This window comes from Nyctereutes procyonoides, unplaced genomic scaffold (assembly GCF_905146905.1).
Source record: "Nyctereutes procyonoides isolate TBG_1078 unplaced genomic scaffold, NYPRO_anot_genome, whole genome shotgun sequence".
NCBI lineage: Eukaryota > Metazoa > Chordata > Mammalia > Carnivora > Canidae > Nyctereutes > Nyctereutes procyonoides.
In genome coordinates, this window is record NW_026575128.1 from 16,341,273 (window position 1) to 16,362,793 (window position 21,521).

A 21,521-nucleotide genomic window follows, 5' to 3' on the forward strand; every position below is an offset into this window, starting at 1 on the left:
GAACCCCACACAAGAAACCCATCCTGGGACTTAAAACCACTCGTTATTTCTTCCCTCCTAGCTGGATCCCACCCCACCTCATTTCTGGCCAAAAGTCCCAAGTCCTCTACCTAGGAAACCTTCCATTTCCATCAGAAATGAAAGTTCCTCCATGCAGCCTTCCCTTACTGGTCCCATCCTCCGAGTTTAACATGGTGGCTATGAACTAGATCAGCCTTTGTTCAGACAGAACAAAGCAAGGCAGAACTAGGGGGCTAACACTCAGCATTGTTGAATGTCACATAAATCAATGTATGCATGCATGGATGCTGGGACTAATTTAATGGGTGGCAGTAGGGGAGGAGGTGGCTGATACTACTGCAGTCCCACTCCAACCCAACGGCAATGGCAGTATTATGAATGGCTCCAGCCTAGTAGGCTTGGCTACAGGGAACCCCTTCCACTCTAGGATCTAGAAGTTGGCCCCATAACCCCCTATTAAGGCCTGGATCTAAAAATCCTCCCATCCTTCCCCCAGACCTTCCCACAGTTATGTGATGGTGGCAGAGGAAAGGAAGCAGAGACAGCAATGCAGTGAAGATCCAGGTTTACTCTTTGGGGATAGGGAGGGGTGAGGAGGAGGTGTGGGTTGCACAGGGGGGTGCCCCTCAGTAGTCAGCTGTATAATCTGTGCCATGTAGCCCCCGGCACAGCAGTGTGAATTCCTTCACCATCTCCTTCACCCGCCTCTTGTTCACTCGCTCACTGAAGAAGGGAAGGGAGATCAGGTTAGTACCATCCACCAGCACCACCCCCTCCTCTGGACCCAAGCCCAGGCCCCGCCAGCTCTGCTCACCGAAGGATCTGCTGGCTGAAGGTGTCCTTCTGTTCAGGACTGAGGCGGGCAGAGGGAAAACCAGGTGGCTGCAGTGCCTCCTTGATCCACATGCTCAGGAGGCTGAAGCAGTGTTTGTTCAGAGCAAATAGGATGTCGGCAAAGCAGTCCATGAGGCTGCGGGAGGCCTGGCCCCCAATGGCCTGAGGGAGATGGGTTCTCAGCATACCAGGGCCTTGCCCCTTTTGCAGCAAAGGTGCCTAGCCACACCCCACCCACTCCTGGACAGTTCCTCAGCCAAACTGCACATGACAAGTGAGTGCTGTTTTCTGAGAGCCAGCTGATCCTCACAGCAACCCTAACAACTGTCAGCCATTTAACTGATGAAGAAACAGAGTCAGAGAGAGTTTAGGGAACCAAAGGTTCAAGCTTCCCAGAAGGGCAGCTGCCTCAGCAGTGAGGGCTACCCCACCCCCCTCAAGCCCCCACCAAACACTGGCTCCATCTCACCTCCAGCACTGCTACGAGCAGCATACGGCCATCCTCCTGAACCACTTTCCCCACAGGTTCTACTTCCCCACACCGAGGCAGCAGCTCTGTCTACAGAGGATGGAGAGGCCAGTCAGCCTCAGCTCTTCCCCCATTCTCCCTGGGGACAAGGCCTGCACACCACACCCCTACCCTCTGGAGTCCTGAGCAGGGCAGGGCTGGGTATAGGGGCGGTGGGGGCTCAGGATTCAGCATGGGACTCACAAAGAAGCCACAGGAGGCCTTGACAGTAGGTGCCTCGGGGAACTTGAGGGCCAGCACAGCTGTGGGAGAGGCAGAGGCAGATCAGATGGGGCCTAAGGATCCTTCTGAGGGGGCCCCAGGCCCTCCTGTCCACCTGACCCCACTTACCACACTGGAACACAGCTTTGACATCCAATCGTTCACACAGGAACAAATCTGGCTTCCGCTTCAGAGCCTGCAGGAGGTGGAGCTGGTAAGCCCAGCCCCAACCAGCTCCAAGGACCATCCCCCCTACCCCCCACTCACCTGCCACTCAGGCCCCAACTTCACGCACCATAGGTACAGGCTGCCAAAATCAGCCACCTAGCCATCTCTGGGAGACCCAAACCACCCCACAGTTCAGTCAGCCAGGAGGGGAGCAGCCAGGGGATGCTATGTACATGTATGTGTACATGAATGCACAGGTGTGTGTGAGAGGTTGGAGAGGGTGTCACAATACAGAAAGCTTGGGTCCCAAGTCACTCCCTGAGAAAACACTTATTTTCCCCTCCATCAAGGCCAGACCTCCTGCAGGCTCCAGGTAGCCAGCAGTGACTGCTTTGATTCAGAGGCAGTCAAAGCCCTCTGGATTTGTTAACAGGACAGCAGGAAGAAGAGATGGCAGCTGGATGCGGAGCCCAGTCCAAAAGCCCCCCTCCCACATCCCGCCTGCATTCCTCAGACACCCTCCAGCTTAGGAAGAGGAAAAGTAGGGTAGGAGCCTTGGAGCCACGGACCCACCATTCAACCAGGATACCCTGTGTCCAGGCCCTTCTCAGCCACACCCAGCCCAGGAGTCAGTGCTACCATGTGGGGGGAATGGAAGGAGTACAGGGGGCAGAGAGCCCACCCCAAGTGGTACCGGGACACGAATGGCACATCCTCAGGTCACAGGAGATGCTCTGCACAGCTCCAGCAGTCATCAAACACTGCTGCTCCCCAGCAGCCCCCCAATGCCATAGCATGTAGACCCCTAACCGTCCAGCCCCTTACATACCTTCCACTCCCCCATGTTCACTCATGTGCAAACACCGCCACAAGCACTCTCTCTGGAAACACCCTACTTACCCTCTAACACACCTCTATCACATCCTTTATACATACTTTCCCACATTCGCAACACACTCTGCTACATATTCAGGTCCCCAAACCTCCCCAATCCTCCAGCCACATCCACATGCCGACACCTTCAGACTACCCAGTGCTCCAGCACATGTACTCTCCCGACACACCCATCCACAAACACACACGTCAACGCCCTCACCCCTAAAGATGCACCCTCACAGATACCCACACACGTGTCCATCCAGGCCCAGAACATACTCCCTATTCTCCCCTCCTCCTGCACCCCATCCCCCCACTAGACTATAAGTTCTAAGAGAGTAAGAACTGTGCCTGCCTTTGCTTACCATTATATCCTCAGCATCTAGCAGAGTGCCAAACATGTATTACACACCCAATAAATATTTGTGGAATGATTAAGCAAAGAAACACATCATTTACCCCAACCCACAGGAACCCCCCATTGTCCCCACACTAACCCCATGTCCCCACAGCTCAACACATGTATCTTCCACAACATACAACCTCTAATACAGACATAGTGATACCGTAATATATACTCCTCCACCAAAATACACACTCCCACAGTCCAATACACACACCTCCAACACATATCACTGTTCAAACCCCATTAATGCCTAATGCACATCAACATACAACATTCATCAATGCACGTGCCCACACTTAACACATTTATCCCAACACAACCCACATACCACTTAGAGCAGCTACATGATTTGTTTCCAGATCAAATTAAACTCAAAACACAAATAAGGTCCAACACACTTAAACACACACCAAACACAAACATCCCAACGCAGTCTCACAATGGAGCCAGCACCCCGCCCCCCAGCAGCAGCAAACCCATCTGACAGCCCGACTCAGGGCTCCACCCCAGCACATTCATCTTCAGCCCCTCCCTTCAGAGCTCCTCCTGGCCACCTCTTCAGAGCAGGCTGGGGGCACTGAGGCAGGCAGTTCCCGGCAGGAGCACGGGGACAATGAACCCCAGGCCCTTCAACTCCAATCTTACCCCTGAACTTCTCGGGCACCCCAGCTGCACAGGAGCTGCTGGGCACAGTTACTCCCCCTCCCCCGCCCAGGCCAGCCCAGCTCCCTCCCTTCGGGATGGCCTCTCCCTGGTCTTGGTGGAAGAATGAGCTAGTTGAGGCAAAGGGGCACTAAAGGAGGATGTTGGGTTGTCAACTTCCACGGAAACAGATGAAGAAACTCTATTCAACTGAACAGAAAAAAAATTTGTCAACAGAAAGCTAAAAATAGGCTTAAATTGAATTTCAACATAAGAGAAAGAGAAAGAGAGAGAACAGAACGTGAATGAATAAAACTAAAACACACCTGTGCCAGGAGTTGCATAAATGAATCAACAATATCAGGATGATCCCTGGGCCCTAAAATATAATAAAGATGGAACTTAAGAAAAAATTATACAAACAGCAACTCAACCTCATATAGTTATGTGGGACTGAGAGCCTGCAGGGAGACAGCGTGGGGGCACATGAGCAGCAGGAAGCAAGATAAAGAAACAAAACATACAAAAACCATGAACTGGGAGAAGCCCAACAGAAAGAGACGGCAAAGTGAAGGACGGGCCTGCCCCAGCTCCCTCCCAAGGGGCCTTCCACCTACTCCCCACTCCTCCTCAGGCCAGTCCCCCAAGTGATCCTTTGGTGCTGGAGCAATGTTGGACTCCACAGAGCTGAAGAGACAACCCCTACACTCTTGCTGCGGCCTTTGGCTGGCTGGGGTGCCCCTATACTGCCTCCTGGCACTTATCTCCCCAACACTAGCCATCAAAGAGGAGGGCAGGCTGGTGGGAGGCAGTCCTTGGTAACTCCCTCGGATGCCCCACTCGCCTGAAAAGGTGAGGTCATTAGGGCCTGAGCACGTGCCCTCTCACTTCGATGGCCTTAGGGCTCTTGGTCTGGCCAGGGAAAGGAGTCACTTGGGTCCACTTACACCAGAGGACTCCTCTCTGGCTAGGGCAGAGCCCAATATGCGGTGGGAATGGTTGGGCAAGCTGCCGGCAGGGCCTAGGGGAAGAAACTGTATCATGAGGCCAAAAATGAGAGCCCCACCCAGCAAAGTCCCTCCACATGAACACTGACTCAGCAGAGAGCCAGGCTCAGGGTTGAAGACCAGCTCCCCCCATCTGGACACACAAAGAAAGAGGGAAACCAGTCAACATATCACCCCATGGTGTAGTGGGAGGGCAGAGGCTGAGAAAGGAATGGGAAGACTGGGACAGCATAACAGGTAAGGGGGCCATCCTGTCCTGCAAGACAACCAACAAGCCCAACAAATATGACTGCTATTGGACACTACTCTGCCTCCAGTGCTGTTGACACTTGCAGCAAGGACAAGGTATGTGTCTGGAGCTCCTGCTTGGGCTGTTCCACTTTCAGGAGGAGGCGCTGCACAAATATCTGTCTGAAACACCACTAAGGAGCTGTGTGATCTTGTGCAAGCCACAAATGCCCAGTTTCCCCAACTGTAGATAATGATCTCTTTCCTGCTTCCTTCTCCAGGCTATGAGGAGCCACTGATAAAGCCCATCTCCTTCACATCTGAGCCCTGAGTTACTCAAGTCCTGGAGACTGAGGCCCAATGTGCCCCATGCCTGGGGTCCCCCTGTGGACAGCATGTTTGATGTCCAGCAGTCACCCTGCTCGCGGTGGGCCCCAGACGGTGAGGAAGAAAGGTTCTGAGGGCAGAGAGGCCTCACTCTCCTCTCTTCAACAGCATCTGATATCTGCTCTATGCTGCCCCTGTTCTGGGTACCGAGGATGCAGAAAGAAGAGACTCAACCCTGCCTTTGAGGGGCTTAGTCTAGGGAGAGAGACAAACACATGAAAGCTAATCACTGAGTATGACTGGTGCTGTATCAGCAGGGCGTATGTGATGCAGTTTCAGCACGAAGTCGGTAGCACCCAATTTGGCCCCAGAGAAGCTTCTGAGGGCTGATGCATGGGTAAGGCATGGAGGAGTGAGAGCTCACCCATTAAAGGGCACAGGGCATTCCAGTCACAGGATCAAATGGGACACAGGAAAGGAGAAGTCAGTGTGGCTGGACTGCTGGTATCTTGGGGATGCTGGCAGAAGACACTGAGGAGTATGCAGGAGCTGCATCATGTGGGTGGGAGTGGGATGAGAACCTGAGGCAATGGAGAACAATGAAAGGGTTTCCAGCCAGGGAGGGAAAATACTCAGATGTGTGTAGTCTAAAGATCATTACACCCGCAGGGTGCAGAATGGCCTGGGGAGAAGGGCAGATGTCAGAGAAAGCAGTTAGAGGACGGTTGAGGTGATCCAGACACCCTACACGGAGGTGTGGTCATGGAGGGAGGGGAGAGGTAGGCAGATGGAGGGATAATCAGGAGCCAGAACCACCCAGACTTGCTCCTGACTGAGTATAAGGAGTGGGAGGGGTGGAGTTAAGGATGGCCACATCCGGTTTCTGGCTCAAATTTCTGCCCACTTTGCACCTACCCATGGCCCACTGGAGCAGAGGCCAGCATCATGGGACCACACACTTGAGGACAGAAGCAGAGAGCACTCTGGCTCCAGCTGAAATCCCTGGTAAGCTTCCAACCCGTGACTACAAATCCAGGCAAGACTCATGAGGCTGGTGAAGTAGCGCCATTTCTTTTCCAAGTTAGAAGCCTGGAGCCCCCTGCTCCCAGCTCTCTTAGGCAGAGGGCCACAGAGAATAGAGTGCTGGGGCCTTAGCCATAGGGTGTTAGCCTAGAATGTAGGGAAAGGAACCAGCACTCCCTGAACACTTCATGTGCAAAAACCCCAAGCCAGGGGACCAAAAAAACGCTACTATTATACCTATCACAATTCTATCAAGTAGATGAAATCTCCATTTCACAGACATGGAAACGAAGGCTCTGCAAAGGTAAGTGACTTGCCCAAGGTCACACAACTAGTTGGTGGTGATGAGCTTAAAATCTAGGTCTATCTGACTCCAAGGCCCATGCTCTTTCCACTTTTCATTATATCCCAAAGAAAAGGAGCCAGCCTAGTTCCCCAAGTCCCTCAGAGCTCTGGCCCCACCATCCCCCACATCAAGACTGGCCCTGAGCCCAGGAGGCCAGTAGAAGACATCATTCACTCTCTTATCCACTTCAACCTAAGGTGTCAGCTATTTGTAGGGTGACAGTTGTGCTGTGCTTGATCCCGTAAGTTTCCCACCAAGTCCCATGTGCAACTCAGGGGACAGAGGAGAACAGAGTGGGCAGCTTTGGCTCCCCAGTCAGGGAAGCAGAGGCAGTGGCAGTGGCGGCAGCAGCAGAGACCCTGGTCAGGACCTACCTTGCTGGAAGAGAGTGAGTGTGACGGAGGTGACGAGCAGGAAGAGGGCCTCAATTGGGGGAAAGTGGGCAGGTTCATGAGCAAAGATGTGGACCAGCTACAACAAAGCAGGGAATGCTGGTCAGCTGAGGCCCTGTCTCATCAAGAACTGGCCAGCATCCCTGGAATGCAGGTCAGGATCCCTGCCAGGGCAGCCCTTCACCCCACTCTACCCACCCACCCCATCCCTGGGTCAGATCTCTAACTAGGATGAAATCTAGAACACTGCTGCCTCAGTCAGAAGGCCTACCTGTCGAGTGAGGTCAAGAGCAGAGGCCTGGGGGATGGTGCTGTACATCCGGCCCAGCATCTCACACAGCTGTGGCACCATGGGGGCAAAGTCATCCAGCAGCGTTTTAACGGACTTCTCAAAGATAGCGCACACCGCCTTGGGAAGGAAGCAAAGGGACGAATGAGATGAACAACACTATTACGATCATCAAACTTGCCAAGAGACTAGATCTTAATTATTCCAACCACTAAAAAGAAATTATAATTGTGTGACTTGATAGGGGTGTTAATTATCATACAGCGGTAATCATATTATAATGTAGAACTGCATCAAATCCACATACTGTACACCTTGAATTTAAACAATGTTAAACATCAGATACATTTCAATTGAAAAAAAATAAAATAAAGAGAAAAGGAAGAAAGCAAAGGGACCTTGGTTAGCAGGTCATAATCAGCTGGAATAGAACTGAGGCCCTGCACAGAGGAGGCCTAAGGAGGAACCCTTACCTATAACCCTGGCCTGACCCTGCAAATCAAGAAAGGTAAACAAGTCTGACCCTCACCCTGAAAGGCAGGAGGCAAAAATGCCCTTCTCACAGCGGCACAGGATAGAACTTTGCAACTCAAGTCTTGCTACTTACATCTCCACCATTTCCTCTCAGAGAGCGGCAATAGCAAGAAAATCCTGAATTGAAAAGGGACCAAAGGCAGGTCTCTGATTACAAAGCGGACCCCTGACTGTCACAGACCCAACATCACAGTTCTTCAGTGAAGCATTTCTTGTGATATTGGGAAGTTCTGAATGTCTTCCCAAAAGATTCCTTGTACCTGTAGGGCAGGATTCACTTCCTTTATTTTCTCCAGACCATTGCAAGCCAAGCTGGAGCAGCAACACCTTCCTCCTGCTCCCTATCTAAGCAAAGTCACCATGAGGACAGAGAGCAAGGACTGAGGCTTACCTCCACCACCTGGGCATCATTCAGCCATTTGCTCAGCACCTTCTGGATAAGCTGGAAGACCTGCTGCAACACCACAACCACCTGAAGACACAGAATAAGTGAGGTGCCCCCGCCATCACTCTCACCTACCCATGATGGGCCTGATAATACGAAGCAGGCCAGAAGTTCAAACCTATTACCCTAGACTGGACATTGGGGGACTCAATGGATGGGACCTTGGGGGAAGGAGTGGTTTGTTGAAATCCTCATGAATGAAAGAGGATATTCTGAATTCTAGGGATCATTTTATAGGAAGTGTCAAAGTGCAAAGCAGGGATACTATGAGGGCTTCAGAAAATTACCAAAACAGTAACCTTTAAAAAAAAATCACTCCCTATCCATTTCTGCTCAGAAAAATCCTTTTAGTGCCAAAAGCCTTTGGGTTAGCCCCTGAAGAAGTAGAGATGCTGTGTCATCTAGAGACCCTAGGCCTAAGGTGGAGAGTCCCAAGGGATGCACACATATGGTAGCACATATATGGTGCATATATATGGTAGAGGGAGCAGAGAGCAGACTGAGGTTCTAGGAGGTGAGGGAAGGCAGGACAATGACTACCATGGAAGGAGAAGGGGCTCTGTTGGAGGACGCTGGCCCAAGTTTGGTCTAGAGCCAAAAGGGCACCTGAAACTAAGGTGAGGAGTCGAGGAGAGGAGCCAGGATACTGTGGCTTCCTTTTCTCCAGGAGAAACTGTGGGAACAATGATCCAAACAGTCTGTCACTTTTCTACAGAACTTTACAGTGTGCCAAGTACTTTCACTCAAGACCACATATGCCATCCAGCGTAGTTCTACGAGATGAACAAGCCAGCCAGTCTGACATTCATAGTTTTGAAAGGGAAGCTGAGGCTTGCCCTGGATCAAACAGCTTGTAAGTGGCCACCCCAACACCCCTGTGCCTGAGCTTACCACAGTACTTATCACATCGCTTTGTGACAATCTGTTTATATGTATTTCCTCTAGACAGGGAGCAACTCAAAGGCAAGAACTATTACATGTAGAGCATGTAAGCATTCCCAGTGCCTGCTGGGGACAGTGAATAGTGAAGTAGAAGTAGGGGGTTAAACAGGGGCCCATAATTACATCACTTAGGAGGCTGAAGGAAAATGCCAGTGTCTCCCATGGGGTGGAGAAACCACAATGACATCACCCTGGTTGGACTGGGGACAAAGACCATATCATCCACAGAGTTGGATGAGATAATGACATCACTCCCTATAAAGTAAGTGGCAATGATAAGGTCATTCACAGGGTCAAAGGACTAAATGTATCATGCCCCATGGGGCCAAGGGAACAATGGCAATATTACCCATAACGTTGGGAAGAAACAATGACATTCCCACAGGGTGTGTGGTGGGGGTGGGACAATGGCAACATCACCCACGGGATTGGGTCCCTGCGGCACTGGCAGCTTCCGGAGCTCAGAGCCTTCATGATCATCTTCATGATGACTGACATCCAGTGTGGTGAAGAGGTTGGAGAGAAGCCCCAAGATGTGGACAATGGCCAGCTTGTTGGAAGGATTAGGCTATGGGGAAAATCAAACCAAGCTCTGGATCTCCCGGTCCCAGCTTGGCCCCTGACCCCAGCCCTGACTGCCAACTCCAACCCTATGCCCTGACAGCCACAGCCCACACAAAGGGGAGCCCACCCCTGCCCTCTGGCCACACACACACACAAACACACACACACACACACACACACACACACACACACACACACACACCCCAGCTCACTCACTATCTCCTCTGCTAGCTTCTCCAGTTGCTGGATATAGGGCGAGATAAGTGAGTGCAGATTCTTAAGGATCTCCTCCACCTGCAGGGCTGACAGCAGGAAGCCCAGTGCCTGCATCAGCCACATGCACTGGCTTGTCTGTGGAGCAGAACATGGAGCGTCAATCCTGGACACATCTCGTCATGGGTAGGAAGAATGAACCTCTTGAGGGAAGGTTCCAAGAACAGAATAAAAGACAAGGGGTAGAAAAAGGCAGAAAAGGATTTCCGCAGATTTCCATAATATCCCCAAGGATCCTCTAGAAACTTTTGGGCTCACCTTGTGAATCTGTTTCATCAGCACATCCTGGAGGTAAACAAAAGGAATATGGTACCAGTGAAGTCAGGAGAGGAGCCCTGACTCCACATGACAATGTGCCCTGAGACCCAGCCCCACCGCAGCCCCTGCATACCTGGGAGACAGCCACGATGTTAGCAGCATAGGGTGGCAGGTCATACTTGCATTCTCGGCAGATCTTCTTGAGGGTGGATACAGAAGAGACAGAGAGCTCAGGATTGCCTAGGGCATGCAGTACGAGGGGCAGAACACTGTTGATCATGACGGGGTGGTCAGCCAGCCATTCAGACAAAGCTCCTGGAGGAAGAAGGAAGATGGGAGATATTTGAGGCAGGCCAGGCTGGCTTTGTACTATGTCCCTGTGAGGTAGGCAGAGCTTCTGGCAGGATCAAGTTATAGCCCTCGTACTGAATAGAGAGATATGCATGCACATGCTTAAATAGGAGCCTTATAGCTGAGAAGCAGGAATGAGTTACTCAGAAGAGACCTAGTGCTGCTGTTCCATTGACAGCAAACCAGCCTCACTGAATTGCAGCTCAGAACACTGTGGGAAGGACCCCTAGATGTGCCAGGACAGTCAGTTGGCTGCCATGCTGATTGTGTGTGTGTGTGTGTGTGTGGGCATGTGTGTCTCTTCCATTTTGGACAGGAACCAGCAGGCTGACTGTGGCTGGGGATGGGTGCCTGTGGCTCTGGAAATGTGCTCATGGGTATGTGCCAAGTCTCACCAATGGTGAACATGACAGTATCCGCCAGCTGCACGTTGCTGATACTGATCCGTGGAATGAGGCCAATGAGCCCAGGCACCACATCAGAATAATTGACATCGATGGTCTCTGCGATGGATTGGAAGCCATAGAGCAGGGCCTCTGTGTGCTGAGGAAAGAGGGTGCCACTGGCTTGGCTGAGGAAGGGCATGACAGTTTGGGGGAGGGCTAAGGGAATCAGGCTTGGGAAATACCTGCCAGGAGTAGGGCTCCTCTGAGCTGGTGAGCAAACGGCCTAGCTTCTCATAGAGGTTGCTGAGCAGCTCGGCCCCCAGCATCTCATACACATACATGAGCGTATCTGAGATGTCCACCCTAAGAAGTAGATGAAGACCTTATATAATGCCCGGATCCTGCCCCCAAGCCCAGGAGCCCACCCAGTTCCCTCACAACCCTGTAAAAGTGCCTAGAGAATAGGGAAAGGAGCCCCAGGATTCAGGAAGCCTGGCCTTGGGCTCCTCCTCTTATTGACTTCATTATTTCAGGATTCTATTTAGAGGTAGGACTGGCCTGCTACCATCACCTGTAAATTCGGAACTGCTCCTTCTCGTCTGAGGACCAGAATCCGTATTCCTCATCAGAAGGGAACTGAGCCTTGTGCAGAAGTACATCCACCAGCTGGAAGTAGACTGGCCGGTACACCTGCTGGTACACAGCCTGCTTCTCTGCCTCGAAAGACAGAATGTCATCCTGAGAGAGCCAGGGAAAGAAGTTAGCCACCGAGGCACTAGGCCCTATCATTACAGCTTAATCCTACTAGAGCTCACACAGACACACCTGCAGCGTGTACCAGAAGGTGAGGGTCAGGGAACTGGTGGTCTCGTTGACAGGATAGTGGCCAGGGATGCCAGTACAGAACATAATCATGTTGACAAGGGCTAGGAAGCTCTGCCAGTGCTCCACTTGGTCCAGCAAGGCCCTTGGAAGGAGGAGGTATAGTAAGGTCATTCCACATCCCCCAGTAGGACTCCATAACTCTACCTCTTAGAGGGCCCTATCCCACCCTCAGCTGCCCCACTCCTTACCGGGAGTGGTTCTCACCCAAGGCCACAGCAATGCGACAGATGCCGTGGGAGGTCTCCATGTCCCCATTCTGCACTGCCTGTCGCAATTGATCTTGCAGTCCCAGCACCAGTGGGATGAGTTTCAGGAGTGTATTCACATACCTGAAGGCATGAGGTAAGGAGACTCATCAGAGCCCTCTGCCTATCCCCCACCAGCTTTGAGAGAGGGGCACGTTCTCTGTCTGCCAGCAAAGCACCCACCCCACATTAAACCCAAAGCAAAAAAGAGGTCAGGGCCTATAGGGCAGCTTTGATGCTGCCCATATCAGGAAAACCCTTAAGTCAGGGACCTCCAGGAGAACTCCAGGAAGGAAGTATGAGAAGGTCAGCGTTGAATGGGTTGAATTATGTCCTCTAATTAGACTTATAGTTGATGATAGCATGGCTTAAGATTTCTGGGGAAGTTGGAATGAGATATACATATTTTGCATGTGGGAGGAACATAAATTTGGCGGGGGGGGGGCAGAGGGCAGACGGTTATGGGCTGAACTGTATCCCCCAAAAAGATATGTTGAAGTCCTAACCTCCAATACCTCAGAATGCAATCTTATTTAGAAACAGGGTCATTGCAGATGAGGTCATGGCGGGGTGCGGGGCAGGGGGGGGGGGACTCTAATACAATATAACAGGTATTCTTTTTATTTTTTTTAAAGATTTTATTTATTTATTCATGAGAGACAGAGAGAGAGAGAGGCAGAGACACAGGCAGAGGGAGAAGCAGGCTCCATGCAGGGAGCCTGATGCGGGACTCGATCCTGGGACTCCAGGATCAGGATCACACTTTGGGCTGAAGGCGGCGCTAAACCACTCAGCCACCCAGGGATCCCCCTATAACAGGTATTCTTATATGAAAACAACCATGAACACAGACTCTTACAGGGAGAATGATATGTGATCACAAAGGCAAAGATTGGAGTCATACAACTGCAAGCCAAGGAACAAGACTGCCAGCAAACCAGCAGAAGCTAGGAGGGAGTGAGGAAGGTTTGGTTCTCCTACAGGTTTTTACAGGAAGCCAACACCTTGACTTTGGACTTCTAGCCTTTGCAACCGTGAGACAAAAAATTTCTGTTGTTTAAAGCTACCCAGTGTGCAGTACTTTATTACAGCTCCTCTAGGAGACTAACACAGATGCTGTTAAGGGAGACTGAACAAGGATGGGAGGCAGAGAAGTTAATACAGACTTAGGAGTCCTAATAAAGACATCAGGAGGCACTGACAGCAATCCCCACAGTCCACTCCATTCCCTACCACCAAATCCTAATTCCTATGTACTCTGGTGGCAGTACGAAGGGAGAGCAATAGATGATGAACCTGGAGACAGCTAAGAGGCAAAATGGACAGGACTTGATGACTAACTGGATATAACAATGGGGAAGAATTAAGGACACCTCTCAGGTTACTGGCTGAACAACTAAGTAGATGATGGAGCTATTTACTGAGGTCAAGAGGAATGGGTGGAAGATGAGAGTAATAAATGTAATGGGAGGCCAGAAGGTGCTAAGTTCAGTGTCAGGCATGTTGAATCAGAGGTACCTGGTGAGATCTGCAAATAGAAGTGTCCAGAGAGTTGGATATGAAAACCTGAAGCCCAAGGGAGAAGTCAGAGCAAGAGACACAGTCATGGGCAAACAGCTGGTAATTGAAGCTATGGGAGTAGATGAGCATTGCCCAGGAAGCAAGCACTGAATGGGAAAAAAGAGGGTCCAAGTCAGAGTCCTGAAGCACATTGATCTTAAAGGGGGAGCAGGGGAAGTGAAGTATACAAAGGAGATGGAGAGAATGCTACCTCCATCTCTCTGTACCCCTCCCCAGCGGCCTGCTCTGTGGAGATCAGACTAGTCAGAGGAAGTGATGCTCTTAGGGGGTGGCGGAATCAGATGCTTGAGACCCCTCTGCTACCAATCACAGTGTCACCAGAGCAATCTGTGGAGAGGCAGGGGGACTGATGGGCCAGAGGAGTTCTATCTGCATTTGCCCTAAGCAGAGTGCTAGGCAGATAGCCTCATAACCTCAAGGGTAGGATGAAAACAAGAGGCAACCAGCCAGGGATAATGGCTTTCTCCAAATCTCTATTCTGGTGGGACAAGGTGTCCACACCAGGATACCCTCAACCCAGAGACAGCCCTAGAGTGTGCTGCCTGGAGACAGCTGGGATAGCTTCAGTCTCATGACTCTGACACAGGCCGCACCACCAGACAATGGGCACCTTCAGGCCAGACTCCGGCACAAAGAGCAGGGGCAGGGCCAAAGCCATGGCCTGCGAGCTCCCCAGCAGCTGAGATGGGGGCAGGAAGTAGTGTTCTATCCCCAACGCATCCCTACCATGGCTCCTTCACACCTGCCAAAGTTGATGTACACAGCAGGTACCCAATCTTCACTGGGTTCTTGATTTGTCACGTTTGAGTTGCATAATAGGCTAAATTACAGACAATATGGTCCAGAAGGGCTCAGAGTATTACTCAAGGTCATATAGCAACTTAGAGACAAATTCCAGGCTGAGGTAGCTGCTTCTGCTGCAGGATTGCTCTTTCAGGGCTCAACCTGAATTTCCCCAAAGGATCTATGCAAATCTCAGTCCGTATCTCAAATTCTAACTGATGGGAGCCCCCCAAGAACCTGTTTAATTCACCTTCTTTTTTCCCCCCAGCCCCCAGTGAAAAGCTTTTCCAAGATTAAAAACACATTTCAAGAAAAAGAAAACCAACGGAGAGGGAGCTGCGCAAGCAGCAGCAGCTGTGGAAGAGCGGGAATGAGGGGCCCTAAGTGCAAGCTTAGCCAAGGGGAGAGCCAATGTCAGGACACCTGGGGAAGAGAGTGGCTGGATGACCCAAGACTCAGAACCACAGGTGACTTTCTCAAGCCAAAGTCTAGGAAACTTGACTCAACAGAGCAAGGCCCAAACTCTGACACCAGGCTGGGTGCAGCCCACCAATAGGAGAAGCCCTTGTTTAGATTTCCTACAGCTGGGCACCTGCTCCTAAGAACTGTGAGTAGACAGAGGGCAAGTGTGAGGCTTCCAGAGGTTTCTAGGTTTGGGGGAGAGAGATAGAGAGGATGTCTTTTAAGGCCCTGGCTGAGACTGGGTTCAAGAGGCCTAGTTCCATTGGTCAGCTCAAGCTGCCGGGGCAGGGCTGCTGGGACTTGCTGGCTGCCACTCACACTGAGCTCAGCCCAGACCTGCAATTAGAGCTCCGGGAGGAGAGCTGAGAAAATGGGGAGAGTTGCTAAGCAACCATGGGGGCTGCAGCCAATGGGCGCTCAGGAGGCTGTGGGTTCCCTCACTGGCTCCTTGTTCGCTCATTCGTTCAGCGGAAAACAGGCATCAATTACCTGCCAGAGCCCTCGAGACTGGATGGGCAGGTAAACCTGGGTGTATCCAAGGATACCCCATATCACCCATTCAGTGGCCCTGGGCAATCCCTCTTGGCCACCAACTGTCCGAACCCAGCTGGCACTCGAGCTTCAGGCTGCCAAGGAAGTCTAGACCTCAGACTTGGTACCCACCTTGAGTTGGAAAATCTGGGAAACCACGGGAAAGATACACTAACTGCCAATGCAGTAACAATACCAAATACTAGCAAGTGCTGTTTATGGGGGGTACAGGAACCACACGAAACCTTTCACAGACCTTCTCTTCTTTGATCCTCATACCAAAACATTCTTTATAGAGTACCAGGGGCCCTGTGCACACTATCCTATTTAAGCCTTTACAGCTCTGTGAGGTCAATATGATCACACACATTTTACTGATGAGGAAACTGAGGTTTAAAAGTAACTTATCCAAGGTCTCAGATCTAGTGAGTGGACCATCCGGGATTCAAAAGTCAGAGGTGACTAATGCCAAGGCTGGAGCCATTGACCACTCTTTGAAGCTATCTCTTTCAGCGTTTTCCCCTCCAACTCTACTAAGGGTTTCTGAAGCCCCATCTCTCATTCCTTTTTTTTTTTTTTTTAAGTAGGCTCCTTGCCCAGTGTGGAACCTAACTCAGAGCTTGAACTCATGACCCCGAAATCAAGACCTGAGCTGAGATCAAAAGTTGGGCACTCGAATGACTGAGCCACTCAGGCACCCTATCTCTGAAGTGTCGGTGTCCCTAGTCCTGCCCTGGTCAATCCAACTTATACTAAAAATCTCATTATGCCATTTTCTCTACTTGAAATTCTTTAATATCTTTACATCCTCCTCAGGATGAAGACCAAAATCTTAAGCCTGGTTGACAAGGTCTTGCATGATCTGGACCCAAACCTCCCACAACTAGCCCTTAAACCATGCTGTTTAAGCATCACCACTCACCAGGCTCTCTCAGTGCCCTTTCCTTGCTCAGGCTCCTCTGGGAAGCCTTTCATGACCCTAAGACGGGGTTAAATGCCTCCTCTGGGCTCTTACATCTCCCCACTTTCTCCATTATAGCACTCATCTCATTGACCATACTTGCCCTTTACGTGTCTATTAGACTGTGACCTTCTGGCCTGCTGAAGTCAACCCATTCAACTTTGTGCACCTGGCACTCAACACAGGTGCTCAACAAGCGTTTGCTGCACAAACACCTCACCGTATTCACCTTCTTTCAGGTCCTTGTAGGTAACTGTGGTGCTGCCCACCAAGGCCATGCCCCTGCTTTAATTCCTGAAGCCTGGAACACTCACTCCTCCCCTGGTCTCTCCCACCCCACTCCCACCTCTCGCCACTCAGGCAACTCCTACTTTTCATCTGTTTGAAAAATACTGAATGCTACCAAATGCTGCCAGGCATAATGTGACAAAATAAAATGACACAGTGCCTGTCCTCACAGAGCTGAGAAACCAATGGAGAGACATACACTAATTTACAATGAAACTGTGTTATAGGCTAAGAAGGAAAAACACTAAGAGCTCTGAGATAAAATAATAAAAAAGACCAAAGTTGGTCTTAAAAATCATTGATGGCTTTCCCAAGAAAGAGAAGTTTCAGCTGAGGTAGAGATGATATGTCAAGTACATGTGATGGTTCAGAGGCTAGGAGGAACATGGGACATTCGAGGAACTGAAAAGATTGTGTGAGAGTGAAGAAAGGAGCATAGCATGAGAAGAGGCTAGAGGTTAGCCATACTGTGCAGCTGCTTTGTGAATCACATTAAGGATTCTGAACTTCATCCTAAGAACTGTGAAAAGCCACTGAAGAGTTCTGAACAGAAAGGACAAACTTGCTCATTTCCAAAAGGTCACTCCAGCTGCTGGGTGTGCAATAAAGGGTACAAGAGTAAAAACCAGGGGACTAGTGAAAAAACTCTGCAGTAATTTGGGGAGAGAGATGATGACAGCTTGGACTAGGGTGGTGGCAGTGGAGATGGAAAAAATAGATTTGCAATATGGTCAAGAGCAGAACAGCCAGGACTTGGCGACTGATTGGTTGAGAGAAAAAGAAGAAAGAGTCAAATACTGTAATGAATAATTCGTTGGATGGTTAGTTGTCTGTCTCCCTATTTGAACCATAAGGACTGTGTCTTGTTTGCCTCCTTGTGTATCTCCAGCATAGGACCTCATATGCAGTAGGCACTCAATTAGTGTTTATTGAATGGATGGATGGATGGACGGATGGATGGATGGCCAAACAAGCTGTCCTTCTCTGGGAAGATGGGGACCAGCTCACCTCTGGGCATCAGGTTGCGAGATGGCATTGACAATGGCCTCCACACTGCTGTCAAAGAGCTCCGAGTCCTGCAGAGCAGCAAAGGCAGCCTGAATGAGCGCCTCACAGTCCTGCAGTGGTACCTCCAGCTGCACCCAGCTGGAAAAGCACTTGAGCACCTTCTGACGCACACAGCTGGGTGAGCTGGGCTGCTGTAGCAGCTGCTCTAGCAATGGGAAGACAGCCCCACACTCCACTGCCAGGCTGGCCCGCACCAGGCCTTTGCGGTACTGGGGCAGACGGCTTGTCTGGAACTCTTCTGGCAGCACTGTCAGCAGCTCCAGTAGGGCCAGGCAGCGGCCCTGGCCATCCACCGGTGAGTCCTCAGCCTGGAAGAGCCGTACCATATCTGCGACAGCACATGGCCAAGCGTCAGGCATCATACTGAGAGCCAGGGAGGCTAGCGCCACACATAGCCGAGTCAGCACAATCTTGGAGCCACTAGCAAAGTGGGTGATCTGGGTGAAGAGCTGTGCCTTTAGACTTTCATACTGGTCAGTGGGAATGTCACTCCAGTAGCGAGAGATCTTGATGTGTAGGGCACTGGCCCCAAAGTACTGGATCTCAGGCACCTTGTCGGGCTGCAGTAGCTGCCAGCTGAAGTGCCAGGCCTGTGGGGAGACCTGGGCCTGCATCAGCCACTTCTGAGCCAGGTTCTTGTTCTCAATGTTGGGATCGTAGTAGAGCTGGTGCAGCGCCTGCAGGACAGCACAGGACTGAGCAAGTGCTGGCCACTCTGGGTCCTGCCAGAGCCCAGAACAGAGGGCATGACTTGGTCCTGCAAGTCTGCTCTCTGTTTCTGACCGAGGGGCTCAGCAGGAAGGGCCCAGGGTTCTACTGACATCTTGAGAGCCTGAACTCTGCCCACGCTCTGCCATATTCTCTTCTTCTTATAGCAAAACACTATGGGCCAGAGAGTGAACCTCCATAGGAAAGCAGAAAAAGCGGAGGCTGAGCTCTCCAAAGGGGAGGCACCTGAGGTAAAGGATAAGGCCCAGGTTGAAAGAATGGCTCCAAATGGATGAAGCTAAGCCTGAAAAGAGCATGGAACAGCCTGAGGGGCTGTGACCCTCCCAGGCACAGCTGCTCCCATCAACTCCAAGAGTCCTATTCAGCTCCCCCAGGATCATCCCTAGGTCACTCCAGATGCTGGCACCAAAACCAGTGTGAAATCTGAGCAGGACTAAGACTTTGCCAGGCGGCCGTAGGCCAGAGACGTACTGGAAGGGAGGGTGAGGACACCCCTCAGAGAGCACATGTGAGGGTCCAAAAAGCTAGTGAAGAAGTCTTGGCCGGGAGCCCTGGCAAATGTCTTGTCTGGAGCTCTCAACTAGCCAAATCTCCAGGGTCCCAATTCCACAGGGACTTCACACGGCAAGAACACAGTGGTTTGTCTCCCTGGTAGCACATGGAAGAGAGCGCCACCATGCCAACACCGCCCAGTCCCAGGGGGTGGAACAGCCAGGTCAGGACTCTGACTCCCTAAGCAGGATCCATCCATGTAGGCTTAGCCATATCCATACCTCTGACGGCAAGTTACAGCTACTTTCCCTTGTCTGGCCCCTCGGGGATGCTGAGGCAGGCAGAGCAAGGCAAAAGGGATGCATTCCCATCATGTGGTATGGCAAAAAGGGCTCAAGAATAACAAATGAATATCTGCAACCATTCCTTGCTTTCCTGCGCAGTACCCCAATCTTCCCATTCATCCCAATGGGGAGGCATTTCTGCATCCCAGGCCCCCCTGGGGCAGAACACAGAAAAGAGCCAGAGAAACAGTTCAAAGAAGACGGCCTGGGCAGTGGGAGAGCCTGGGGAGGCCATGACAGGAGGCTGTGTGGGCAAGAGAGCAGGGAAGGGACCCTGAAGCTGCCAGCAGGACTGAACCCCCTGGGCCCAGCACAAAACAAAGGGGGCCAGCCCTTCCTGCCTGCCCAGGACTGGTCTGGCCTCCATCCAACACAAGAAGGACCCTTCCCCAAGAAAAAGGGAAAACAGCCCAGGCTGTTTCAGTCTCGGGTTATCTCCTGAGCCGCTGGGTCACAACACAGGTCCAGGATGGCTCAGCATCTGTATGGTTCCCGGGGACTGAGCTGTAGGTCTCCCGGGTTCCCAGGTTCCTACTGCGCTGCTCATGCAGTTCCCATGGAGCTGGAGGACAGCCAGGCTGGCTGTAGGTCTGGGCTATCCGCACCCTGGAGGGACCATCCCAAGACCCTAGAGTAGCCACAGGGAACCCATATCTAAGGAAAGCCAAAAATAGCCCATTCAGAGGCCACCACACTGCTGTCCACCCTGCTCAGAGAGGCAGCAAGTGCCAGGTGCCCTGGGGCACCAGCCCAGCAGGCAGCCGGCCCAAGCCTGGCTCTGGCATCCGAGCCGGGCCCCAGGACTTCTGCTCTGTCACCAGACGGCCCACCCCCGGGCCCTCGTACCTTCTCCACGTTCTCCACAGTGAAGTCCAAGGCTGGTGCTGCTCCAGCCCCTGCAGCCCCCGGCTGCTCCTCCCGCCGCTCCATCTTTGCTCCCTCCCCGGCAGGGAGGTGGACCCCGACCTGCCTCCGGCCTCAGCCCCTTGGCTGCTGGCCCCCTGCTAGACCCCGGCTTGGGTGCCCAGGAAGCGGCGGGGTGCCAGGGTGCCCAGGGCGGGCATGGCTGCCGAGGCCGCCCCACCTCGGGCGGGGATGGGGGGCTTGCCAGACGCCCAAAGGGGTGTTCGCAGGGGGAGGGGCCGGCGGTGAAGAGTCCGCAGGCGGGGTGTCGGCGGCAGGTCACGGGTCTGTCCCCACAATCTACGAGGCAGGAGTCCCTGGGAAGGCAGGCCGGGGTGGGGGGCGAGCCCCGGGCCCGGGGGAGGTCACAGGGTCGACGGCCTGTACCCACAACACCCTCGTGTGAGCGGGCTGCCGGGTCCTGCGAGGAGGTCACGGGGCGGGGGTGACGGGGGAGCGAGCCCTCCGCGGGTTACGGAGGCGTCCGACGGGGCGCAGGGCTGCAGCCTCGCGAGTCTGCGGCGAAGAGTCCGTAGAGTTGAGGGGCGGTGGCAGGTCCCCTCCGCCCGGCCCGGCCCGGCCCGCGCTCTCCCCTCCTCCCGGCTCCGGCCCCGCTACCGCTACCGCCGCCGCCGCCGCCGCCCCAGTGACTGACAGGCGAGCCGGCCCGGCCGGGACGGGGCGGGGACCTCAGCGAGGCGCGGGCTGCCCCCGGCGCCTGTCCCCCGCACCGTCGCCTCAGGCGCCGCCCTCCCCCCGCGCCTGCCCTGGTCCGGCCCGGCCCGGCACAGCCCGGCCCGGCCCAGCGGAACTGCGCGGAAACTCATTCCGGGTCCCTGGTCCCGTCCCCGCGCCGGCCCGCGCGCCCCCGCGCAGGCGGCGGACCGGCGCGCCGCTCGAGGCCCCCGCTGGGCCAAGGCCCCGCCGCTGAGTGCTCTGGGAAATGTAGTCCGCGCTGGGCCCAGCGGGAGGGCGGCGCCTTGCGGCAGAGGTCGGGAGCACGTGGGCTGGGGACCCGCGGGGAGCCCCGCCAGAGCGGACCTGCGGCCCGCGGCGGGGTCGGAGCCGCGGGCGGCGCCGCTGAGCAGCTCCCGAGGAGGGCGTGACCGAAGGGGCCGGGGGACGGAGCTGGGAAGCCGGGCCAGTGGATGAAGGTGCGTGTTGGCGGGTGCCGGAGAGAAACAGGTCACTGCGGTGCCGCGCGGCC

General features: G+C 53.0%; 1 protein-coding gene across 1 annotated transcript; it reads right to left on the reverse strand.

The window, feature by feature from the left end:
- Nucleotides 1-569: 569 nt before the first annotated feature.
- Nucleotides 570-20,989, reverse strand: IPO13 (importin 13). Its single transcript, XM_055341916.1, has 20 exons — nucleotides 20,258-20,989; nucleotides 17,787-18,523; nucleotides 12,116-12,256; nucleotides 11,868-12,009; nucleotides 11,614-11,780; nucleotides 11,285-11,405; nucleotides 11,052-11,199; nucleotides 10,439-10,620; nucleotides 10,306-10,332; nucleotides 9,991-10,125; nucleotides 9,635-9,778; nucleotides 8,215-8,295; nucleotides 7,272-7,409; nucleotides 6,983-7,079; nucleotides 4,004-4,056; nucleotides 1,715-1,781; nucleotides 1,568-1,626; nucleotides 1,325-1,414; nucleotides 836-1,017; nucleotides 570-744 (listed from the first exon to the last, which is right to left on the reverse strand). The coding sequence occupies exons 1-20, from the start codon at nucleotides 20,339-20,341 to the stop codon at nucleotides 648-650; spliced, it is 2,892 nt and encodes a 963-aa protein (XP_055197891.1). The 5' UTR covers nucleotides 20,342-20,989; the 3' UTR covers nucleotides 570-647.
- Nucleotides 20,990-21,521: the final 532 nt, after the last annotated feature.

Bases quoted from the DNA above. Each gene is read 5' to 3' on its own strand.
- IPO13 (XM_055341916.1), bottom strand. From the start codon at position 20,341: ATGGAGCGGCGGGAGGAGCAGCCGGGGGCTGCAGGGGCTGGAGCAGCA. The intron at 10,126-10,305 runs GTGAGCCCAAAA...TCTGCTCCACAG, and splicing joins TGATGAAACAGATTCACAAG to ACAAGCCAGTGCATGTGGCT. The intron at 1,415-1,567 runs GTGAGTCCCATG...CATCCTCTGTAG, and splicing joins AGGCCTCCTGTGGCTTCTTT to ACAGAGCTGCTGCCTCGGTG.